This window comes from Mustela nigripes, chromosome 14 (assembly GCF_022355385.1).
Source record: "Mustela nigripes isolate SB6536 chromosome 14, MUSNIG.SB6536, whole genome shotgun sequence".
NCBI classification, from domain to species: Eukaryota; Metazoa; Chordata; class Mammalia; order Carnivora; family Mustelidae; genus Mustela; species Mustela nigripes.
Window position 1 is genome coordinate 85,359,449 of NC_081570.1, and position 11,175 is coordinate 85,370,623.

The 11,175-nt window shown below is 36.6% G+C and overlaps 1 protein-coding gene across 2 annotated transcripts in view; it reads left to right on the top strand.

Annotated features, from left to right (window-relative positions):
* The window catches only part of SLC35A3 (solute carrier family 35 member A3), a 52,435-nt gene that overhangs the window by 19,181 nt on the left and 22,079 nt on the right, over positions 1–11,175 (top strand). For both annotated transcript variants that reach the window (XM_059375495.1, XM_059375494.1), the window contains exon 2: positions 7,306–7,510. In XM_059375495.1, the coding sequence (XP_059231478.1) occupies positions 7,324–7,510 (187 nt within the window). In that variant the 5' untranslated portion in view covers positions 7,306–7,323. The remainder of the gene's footprint in view (positions 1–7,305; positions 7,511–11,175) is intronic.

Sequence of the window (11,175 nt, forward strand, 5' to 3'; positions counted from 1 at the left end):
TTGTCGAGCAGGGAGTCTTTTTTTTTTTTTTTAAGACTTTATTTATTTATTTGACAAGGAGAGAGAGATCACAAGTAGACAGAGAGTCAGGCAGAGAAAGAGGGGGAGGCAGGCTCCCTGCCAAGCAGAGAGACTGATGTGGGGCTTGATCCCAGGACTCTGAGATCATGACCTGAGCGGAAGGCAGAGGCTTAACCCACTGAGCCACCCAGGTGCCCCCGAGCAGGGAGTCTTAAGTAGGACTTGATCCCAGGACTTCAGGATTATGACCTGAGCCGAAGGCAGTTGCTTAACCAACTGAGTCACCCAGGTACCCAGTAAATGCTATTTTTAAAAAACAGAACAAAGGAGCAAAACCATCAGAATGAAATAGTGTTCTTTACTCTAGTAATCAAGAAGAGTGCATTTTTCAGGTTTTAGCTATTAAGTGAAAGTGGAACATCTAAGCATCCTTACTCTGATCCTGCTGTAAACCTCAGAGCCTCACTGAACCCAAAGTGAGTTCAGGGAGCTTAGACATGGGCAGTAATTTATTGACTGGTTTGTAAGGCTTTTGGTAGTAAATCGAAAAGAGCTACATATTTGAGAGAATTTAGCAGTTTCTTGTTGAGTATGGGTTTGCAAGTTTCTTAGATAGGAAATTTTAATTAAACAAAGAAAAATATAGAAACTAGAGAATTAGTGATACCTGAAAGGATTAAAAAGGAATTAGGTGGCAAGAGAAGAAAATATAGGGAGGACTAAAATTAAATCTTAAACATAGGATTGTTTATAGAGTTTGTGTTCAACAGTAATGAGAAAATACTATACACTTTAAAATGAAGAAACAATATTAGTCTTATATACATTTAGAAATGGAATATAATCTTTTTTTTGATAGATTTCATGTTTATGGATTTGCTGCAAATTTATGGTATTAAATGAAAATATTTAGTTTTACCAGTATTGTATTTCAAAACCAAGCTATGTATATTTGTATGATCTTAGAAATACTTGTATTTTTACTTTTTTTTTTCATTTTGAGTTTATACTTCCCTTAGGCAGAATTGTGAATTAAATTGTAATTCTTTATAGTTGATCTAATACAAATGATCATTTGTTTGTGTATATTTTACTTTTCAACTTTGTATTAGAAAAACAATCCAGTTCTTTCCTCCTCTGTGTCTCCTTTACTTCTCATCCAGAACACCTCACTTCTGACATTTCTGGTCACCAAATGTTGGGGAGGAAGTATGGTTTCTTCACACCAAGCAATTCTCTGTGACACCAGCTGGGTATCCTACAATTGAACTCAATTAGGACACTACCTGTAGATAGTGTCAGATCCCATGGGTTAGGGGCTCAGTCCCGTAAGATTGCTCCCACCCTATTTAAGATCCAGTTGCAAGTAGTGGGTCACCAAATTACCCACAACTCCGTCCAGTTTGCCTACAAATCAGAGGTTCCCACCATCCCCTCCTAAAGTTGGATTAATTTGCTAGACGGCCTTATAGAACTCAGAGAAATACTTTCTTACACCAGTTTATTAAAAGATATGATGAAGGATGCAAATGAACAATTAGATGAAGAGATATATAAGCACAGGATCTGGGAGGGTCCTGAGTGCAGGAACTTCTGTCCCTGTGGAATTGGGATGTGTCTTCCTCATGGTGTATATAGCTTGTTATCCTGAAAGCTCTCTGAACCTTCTACTAGTGGGATCTTTATGGAGTTCTCATCATGTAGGCATGATCAATTGATCATTCAGGAAATTATAAGGGTTTCAGGAGCCCTGTGTAAGGACTGGGGGCCAAAGACCAAATATTAGAACAAAAGATGCTCCTAGGGCCCTTATCACTTCGGAAATTACAAGGGTTTCAGGATCCCTGTGTCAGGAGGTAGGGCAGAGACCAATATATATTTTTTTCTATTATCTCACATACTTAAAAAAAATACATTGTAAGAGACTGTTTAATAATAATTAAGAATTGAATTACCAAGTTGAATGTGTTGATGTTGTATATGCTTAGAAACGGAAAAGCAAAATAGTAAAAACAGTGTATCCTGGTTTAGAATCTGACCTTGAAAATTTCATTTGAAAATAAACTAGAGCATTGCTGTTATAACAGGTACATTATGGTCTCAGCTGCACAGAATAAACAAAAGACTTCCTTGAATAGATTTTCCAGGAGAATCAGGTGGCTATGCCAAATGTAGATTGCTGGCAACTTGCTCTCCTTCCATACAGAGATAAAGGCCACCAGGATGTCCTCTGGAATTCTACAGTAGCATGTAATGAGAACTAGCGAACCTGATATGTAGCTATATATTTCCAATTAGTATATATTAGTATATATACTAATATACAATTAGTATATATTTCCAATTAGTGACCTTGAACAAGTCATCTAACTTCTGGGTTCACTATTCATTTTAAAATGAAGATATTTATACTAGCCAATTTCTAAAGTATCTTCTACCTCTAAAATGCTATAATTTTATTTCACATTAGGACTCTTGCTAATGTAGATTTACAGAAGTGAGATGGTTGATACATAAATCAATGTATTCTTTCCTCTAAGCTTGATCCTTTATATGTGACAAAAAAATATATTATTCAGATTTTCTCTCTGAAATTCATATGAAGTGCTTAAGGTAATTTTTTTCATTCTTTTTCATCATTAAAAATTTTATCCTCGTATTGATGGTATTACATTGTTTGATTTTGGAGCATATTCAGTCAGAGAATTGCTAAATTTAATGAGATAGACTTTATGTCTTCAAGGATAGGCTTTTTCTATAACCATGGTAGTTGGCCTAGTATAGGCACCAAATAATGACTGTTGAATCTGTTTGAATATATTACAGGCTATTTTAGTATAATTATGATGTAAGAGAAGACAGAGGGTCATATACCTAGAACTGTAATTGGTGGCTTGCTTGTGAGAGCTATAAAGAGAGATACAATAAAGAGGGTCCATACTAACAAAACTTAGGATGGAAGATGGAATCATGGAAAGGATAGAGTTGGGCTGAAGAACAGGCTAACAGAACACCATTGGTATTAATCCAAAGAAATTAGAGCCAGAATCAAAGCCACGAGGAAAGCCTGCTGAGGAATGCTCCTACATAGTATGTCTTCGTCTTTAATCAGCTTTGTTGAGCTGTGATTTACACACAATAAGATGTACCGATTTTATATGTTTAGTTTAGTGAGTTACAACAAGTGAATACAATTGTATAAGCATTACATAACCATAATACAGAATATTTCCATCACCACCAAAAATCTCTTGCTATCCTTTTGTAGTCAACCCCTGGCCATGGTCAAGCATAAATTTGCGTTACTGCAAATTACTTTTGCCCTTTTAAGAATTTCATATAAATGGATCATATAGTATATGCTATTTTGTCTATAAACTTTTTTGCTCAGATTTTAAAAAATGTTCATTGATGTTTTACATGCATCAGCATTTCATTTCTTTTTATTGCTAAGTAGTATTCCATCATAAAGATATACCACAGTATATTTAGTAATTTACTGGTTGATGGGCATTTGGGTTTCCAGTTTCTGGCTGTTACAAATAAAACTCCCATGAATAAGCATTCATAAGTATTATGGATAAATGCTTTCAAATCTCTTGGGTATATACCTAAGAGTAGAATTTCTAGGTTATATGAAAAGATTTTTATTATTTTTTGGAATAAATTACCAAACTGTTACTCAAAGTGGCCCACTAGCAATGTTAAGAGCCCTATTTTCTCAAAATCCTCTCCATCACTTGGTAGCATCAATTTTTATAATCTTAGCCATTCTAATAGGTATATACTAGTATCTCATTGTAGTTTTAATTGTATCTCCCTAATGACTATGATGCTGAATGTCTTTTCATTTGCCATTAGCCATTCATTTTTCTTTTTTCGTGAAATGGTGAGCCATTCAGATCTTTTTACTCATGGATTGTCTTGCATGTATTGTGTTTTAGGAGTTCTATATATATTCTGGATGCAAAGCCATTGTCAGATATATGTATTGAGAATATTTTCTCCCATGATGTTGTTTGCCTTTTATTATTTTTATAGTATCTTTGGATGAACAGTTTTAAATTTTGGTAATATCCAGTTTATCCGTATTTTTCTTTTAAGTTTTGAGCTTTTTGTATCCTATCTGAGAACCTTTGCATGTCCTATCTGGGTGACATCAGTTGGTTAAGCTTCCAATTCTTTGTTTCAGCTAAGGTCATGATCTCAGTCAGGGTAGTGAGGTCGAGAGCCCCGAGTCTGCTGCTCTCCTTCTCCTCCCTATTTATTTGTTTAAGAGAAAGAGAGAATGGGGGGAGGGGCAGAAGGAGATGGAGAAATAATCTCAGGAGGAGCTGGAGAGAGAGACTCTCAAGCAGACTCCCCACTGAGCACTGAGCCCCATATGGGGCTTGTCCTTCCTACCCTGATCATGACCTGAGGTGAAACCAAGAGTAGTCAGAGGCTTAAATGACTAAGCCACACAGGCGTCCCAATATATAAATCTTTAAAATTGGAAAAAAGAAAGAAAGAAATCTTTACATTTCCCTACCTGGCTACATTTTTCTCCCTTTTTCTTCTTGAATATTTATAACTGTCTCTTTTATGACAGGTCTGTGATCCATTTCTAGTTAAATATTTGGTGTGAAGTAGATAAGGGTAGAGATTCACTTAAAAAGAATGCAGACGTCTTGTTCTAGAATTATTTCTTTTTGTTCCCATTGTCAAAGTCATTTGACCAGATATGAATGGATTTTCTTGTGGACTATATTCTGTTCCGTTGATCTATCCTTCTGTCCTGTCCTATGTTAGTACGTTTTTTTTTTTTTTTTAAGATTTTATTTATTTGACAGAGAGAGACAGCAAGAGCAGGTACACAATCAGGGGGAGTGGGAGAGGGATAGCAGGCTTCCTGCTGAGCAGGGAGCCCAACATGGGACTCTCTCCCAGGACCCTGGGATCATGATCTGAGCCAAAGGCAGATGCTTAATGACTGAGCCACCCAGGTGCCCCCTCAATATCAGTTTAAATTACTAGAGCTTTTTAGTAAGTATAGAATTTCAGGAGCTTAGCTTCTCCTTTTTTTTTTTTTTTAAAGATATATTTATTTGAGAGAGGGCATGCATGGGCATGAGTGCGGGTAGAGGCAGAGGGAGCACGGGAGAGAGAATCTCAAATAGACTCCTCACGGAGCTTGAAGCCCATGGCCAGACTCAATCTCATGACCCTGAAATCGACCTGAGCCAAAATCAAGAGTTGGACACTTCACTGACTGAGCCACCCAGCTGTACCTCACAGGTTTAACTTATTTAACTTTGTTTTTCCTTTTCAAAATTGTTTTGGTTTTCTAGGTCCTTTGTATTTCCATATAAAATTTAAAATCAGCTTGTCAGTTTTTAGCAAAAAAGCCTGTAGGAGTTTTGCTTGAGATTGCATTGAATCTTTAGACCAGTTGGAAGCAAAGGATATGACCTTGGGTGGAGAGGCACTTAACTGACCACACACACTGCATTAAGTCCTTCCTTAAAAGAGGCTCTTAGTGGAGCATCTCCATGTTTTTGAGTTATAGTGGCTGATAGCATTGTTCAGATCTTCTTTATTCATACAGGGAATTTTTGGTGTGTATGTGTGTGTAATTACTGAGAAAAGTGGGTTAAAATCTCACATTATGACTTAATGGGTTTACTTGCTTTTTCCTTTTAATTCTATTAGTTTTTGCTTCATGTGTTTTGAAGCTATGTTATTAGGCACATATTCATCTGTAGTGGCTATAACTTACTGACGTATTGACTCTTATTATTATGAAATGTCCTTCTGTAATTCTAGGAATAGTGCTTACATAATTTATTTTTCCTGATACTAATTTGGCCTCTTCAGCTTTCTCATAGTTATTTTTCTCATAGCATATCTTTTTCCATTCTTTTACTCTTTGACCTATTTGTATCTTCATAGTTAAAGTGAGCTTCTTAGAGTTGATTCTGAATTACTTTAGGGAGAATATAGGAACTTTGCAACTCTTATCTTTAGGGAAAGCTGGGTGAAGAGTACACAAAAACTCTTGTAATATTTTTTGTTCTATATGAATCTAAAATTATTTCAGGAGTGTTAATAATTGCTTGTTCATGCATTGTTACAGTAGCTTCTTTTAAATTATTGTCTGGGGGCAACTGGGTGGCTCAGTCAGTTAAGTGTCTGCATTTCCTCAGATCATGATCCCAGGGTCCTGGGATTGAGCCCCACATTGATTCTGCCTTTCGCCTTCCCCTGCCTCATGCTCTCTCTTTCTTAAATAAGTAAAATCTTCAAAAAAATAATAAATTCTTATTTGGAGGTCAGTGGAGCACTTGGGTGGCTCAGTGGGTTAAGTGTCCAACTCTTGATTTGGGGTCAGGTCAGGATTTCAGGGTTTTGAGATTGGGCCCCACACTGGGCGTGGAGACTGCTTCAGCTTCTCTCCCTTTTCCTCTGTGCCTTCCCACCTCTCCCTCTAAAAAACAGCAAGAACAACAAAAAAAATTAAAATTCTTGTCTCATAATTCCAACACCTTGTCAACTCTGTGTTTTTGTCTATTGATTGTCCTTACGCATCCTAGTTGAGATTTTCCTTTTTGTTGTTGTTTGGTATGAAGAATATACTCCTTTTGGATTATATCAAGGACATTTGGGTATTATGAGACCTTTGTTCCTACTTAAATCTTCATTTTTAGAGAGGGAGGAAGGGTGCTGCCTCTTTGCTGACATTTGCCTCATTTGGGGCAGGAGTGGTTCATGGGGCTCAGCTTCATTAGTATTTGTAGCTGTAGACCTGCGTGGGTGGAAAGAGGGCCACTGTCTCTATCCTCATCAATGTGGGTTAGGGATGGTCAGCAAATCTCTGGTCCACACATTGCATAACATCCAGTTAGTAGGGCTCCATCCTGCAGAGCTGCTATCTTCCTATTCTTTTGGTTGGAGAAAATGGGTTTTCCTTGGGGCTTCTGTTTGTTATTGCTCTCTACCTGTTGTGGTTCCAGGTTGTAAATTGTTATGGCAGCCAGGGTGAGATACATAAGTGGCAAAAGTCTCCAGTTGGGTTATCACTCAGGATCTGGGGTCTCTAGTCAGTTTGTCTATTTCCTTCACCTTCCAGAGTCATACAGTAGTTAACTTTTTTCCTTTGGTCCAGGATTTATAGTTGTAATTAGCTGGCAGGAGGGTGGAATGCGCTTAACTCTATCTTGTCTGGAACAAGAAGTCTCATACTGATTTTTAATATTTGTTTCTGTATTTTCTGATTTTATTTGCCCTGTTTCTTTTGTTTTTCAGGCAAATGAAGATAAAACAATGTCTGCCAACCTAAAATACCTTTCCTTGGGAATTTTAGTCTTTCAGACTACCAGTTTGGTTCTGACAATGCGTTATTCTAGGACTTTAAAAGAGGAGGGTCCTCGTTATCTATCTTCTACAGCAGTGGTTGTTGCCGAACTTTTGAAAATAATGGCCTGCATTTTATTAGTCTACAAAGACAGCAGTAAGTTTTTTGGTTTTTTGTTTTTTAACTCATTGCAGTTTATTTGATTGTTTTGGGGTTATTTACATATGATGTATGTAAAATATATATTGATAACTACACATTTGAACACTATTGCCTTATTTAATGTCGTAGTATTAAGAACATTTCAATATTTTCCATTTTCTTTTTTTTTAAGAGTTTATTTATCTGAGAGAGAGAGTGTGTGAATGCATATGCACAAGAGGCAGTGGGGAGGAGCAGAGGGAAAAGAAGTGAACTCCCCCTAAGCAGGAAACCCAATGTGGGGCTTGATCCCAGGACCCTGTTTTCCTCACATGAGCCAAAGGCAGCCAAGCTTAGCAAGCTAAGCCACCCAGGTGCCCCTATAGATTTAATTTCCTCAGGACAGTTTTAGTCCAGTAACAAACGTATTTTATTCTGATCTATATCATGATTCATGTCTTCTGGTTAATGCTAGAACTATGAAATGTGGTTTCTTGCATTTATAATTGAGAATAAAAGTAAGTTCTATAATTCTGTAGTTTTAGAAATTTAAAGAAGTCATAATTAAAGTCAATGCTTTTTATTTTATTTGTTGCATTGATTAGTCCGGTAGTGACTAATTTGATATAGTTTAAAAAAAACTGTTTTATGAAGATAAAATTCATGTACCATACAAGTCAGATTTTGAAGTGTACAATTTTGTGTTTTTTTGGATATATTACATTATTAACTGTTTGAAATTATAGTAAAATATATTTTTACACATTCATGTATATCATAAATGTTATACATTTAACCATTTTTAAGTGTAACTCATTGGCACTAATTATATTCACAGTGTTGTGCAACCATTAGCACCATCTTTTTCTAAAACTTCATCACATCAAACAGAAACTATATAACCATTAAGCAATAACTCCCACTCTCCTTTACCTTCAGCTCTTGGAAACTTCTAATGTACTTTCTGTCCCTATGAATTGGCATCTTCTATATAGTCCATCTAAGTAGAATCATATAATGTTTCTCCTCCTATGTCTGGCTTATTTAACTTAATGTTTTCAAGGTTTATCCACATTGTAACGCATATCAGAACTGTATTCTTTCTATGACTACATAATATTTCATTATATATATATATATATATGTATGTGTTTGTATATATAACATTTTAGTCATTGATGTATTCATGGGCACTTGAGTTTTTTCCACCTTTCGGTTATGTGAATAATGCTATAATGAATAATATTGCAATAGAAGTATAAGTCTCTGCTCAAGTCCCTGCTTTTGTATTTTTTGGGTATATATTGTGGAGTGGAATTGTTTGGTCACATGATGATTCTGCATTTAACTTTTTGAAGAGCCACCAGACTTCTCCACAGCAACTGCACCATTTTACATTCCCACCAGCACTGTTCAAGGGTTCAGATTTCCCTACATCCTTGTCAACACTTGTTGTTTTCTGTTTGTTTTTTTTAAATTATAGCACATCCTCACCAATCATTATTTTCCATTAAAAAACAGCAACAACAACATATAGCCATTCTAGTAGGTATTGTGTCTTATGGTGGTTTTGATTTGATTTTCCTAATGACTAATGATGTTGAGCATCTTTCCTTGTGCTTACTGACTGTTTTTATATCTTTAGGGAAATATCTGTTCAAGTCTGCTGCCCATTTTTTAATTAAGTTGTGGTAAATTTGGTATACTTTTGAAACTATCATGGTGGCCAATGTGACTGTAGCATATTGATCTGGGAGGAGAATTGAATTGGCATTCAGTAAGATAGCTTTGTAGGCTACAAATTTCACTATAAAAACAAAAAGAAATAATTGGAATGTTTAAAACATGTCCTGTTTTACACATGGAAAAACCAATGCAGTACCCATAACAGCAGAGAAGATGCAAGAATAGGTTCAGGAAGTCATGTTTGGAAGCTGTTGTACTAGTCCAGGCAAGAAGATGCTAGTGGCTTAGATTACGTTGCTAGAGAAGAGATGATGTTTATGAGTTGTTCTGTGAAGGGGAGGTAAGTGCAAAACAACCTCCAAAGGCTGAAGGAGCTCTGAGACCAAAGAAAAAGGCCGACAGATGCAGCTTGACAAAGGTGTCATGAATAGCTGCAAGAGGAGTAGATCTCTGCAGTACTGCCTCCCTTAAGACCTGCTTTTTTAGCCCCTTGAGGACCTATCAAAGAGGAAAAAAATTTTTTTAAAGATCTTATTTATTTATTTGGGAGTGAGAGAGCACAAGCAAGGGGAATGGCAGAGGGAGAAGCAGACACCTGCTAAGCAGGGAGCCCAATGTGGGGCTTGATCCTAGGACCCCAAGATCATGACCTGAGCCAAAGGCATACACTTAACCAACTGAGCCACCCAGTGGCTTATCTCCAAGACAAATCATGGACATTATATTTCAAGGGGATACTTAAGGATGTGATTTAAAAAAAAGGAAAGAGAGTGTGTGTGTGCGCGCACATGCATTTGAGTGGGGGTGGGATCTATGCTCCGGAATGCTTCATATCTCAGAATGGTCATCATAGCAGATTTGTCCAAGATGGCATTGATTTGGTTCACACAGATGTCTTTTTAAGCTATAGCTGACATGACTTGCTAGTAGATTAGGTATGTGATGGTCAAGGAAATAGAGAATCCAGTCTGAGGAATAATTCCTATGTTTTAGGTCAAATCACTGGGTGAGTGAGTACTGCAGTAAATGATATATGGAAGATAAGGGGAAATTAAGGTTTCTCTTTGGGCCATGTTAAATTTGAGTTGCCCATAAGGCATTCAAATGGAAATGTTAAATAGTATGACATACGAATATGGAACTCAAGGATTTGTCATCTTATTGCTTTAAAGTCAAGAATTAGATGAAGTAATTTAGTATATACTGAGAAGAGAAGGACAAAGACTAAGCTCTGTAGCATTCCTAACATTTAGAGGTCAGATTAAGGAGGAGAACCAGTGTTCTCCACAGAAGTGTGTTTAAGTGTCTGTCTTTTGATTTTGGCTTGGGCTGATATCGAAGAGTTTACTGCCTATGTTCTCCTCTAGGATTCTGATGGATTCCTGTCTCACGTTGAGGTCTTTTACCCATTTTGAGTTTATCTTTGTGTATGGTGTAAGAGAATGGTCGAGTTTCATTCTTCTACATATAGCTGTCCAGTTTTCCCAGCACCATTTATTGAAGAGACTGTCTTTTTTCCACTGTATATTTTTTCCTGTTTTGTCGAAGATTAATTGACCATAGAGTTGAGGGTCCATATCTGGGCTCTCTGCTCTGTTCCATTGGTCTGTGTGTCTGTTTTTATGCCAGTACCATGCTGTCTTGGTGATCACAGCTTTGTAATAAAGCTTGAAATCAGGTAACGTATTGCCCCCAGTTTTATTTTTGTTTTTCAACATTTCCTTAGCAATTCAGGGTCTCTTCTGACTCCATACAAATTTTTGGATTATTTGCTCCAGCTTTTTGAAGAATACCAGTGGAATTTTGATCGGAATGGCATTAAAAGTATAGATTGCTCTAGGCAGTATAGACATTTTAATGATGTTTATTCTTCCGATCCAAGAGTGTGGAATGGTCTTCCATCTTTTTGTGTCTTCTTCAATTTCTTTCATGAGTATTCTGTAGTTCCTCAAGTACAGATCCTTTACTTCTTTGGTTAGGTTTATTCCCAGGTA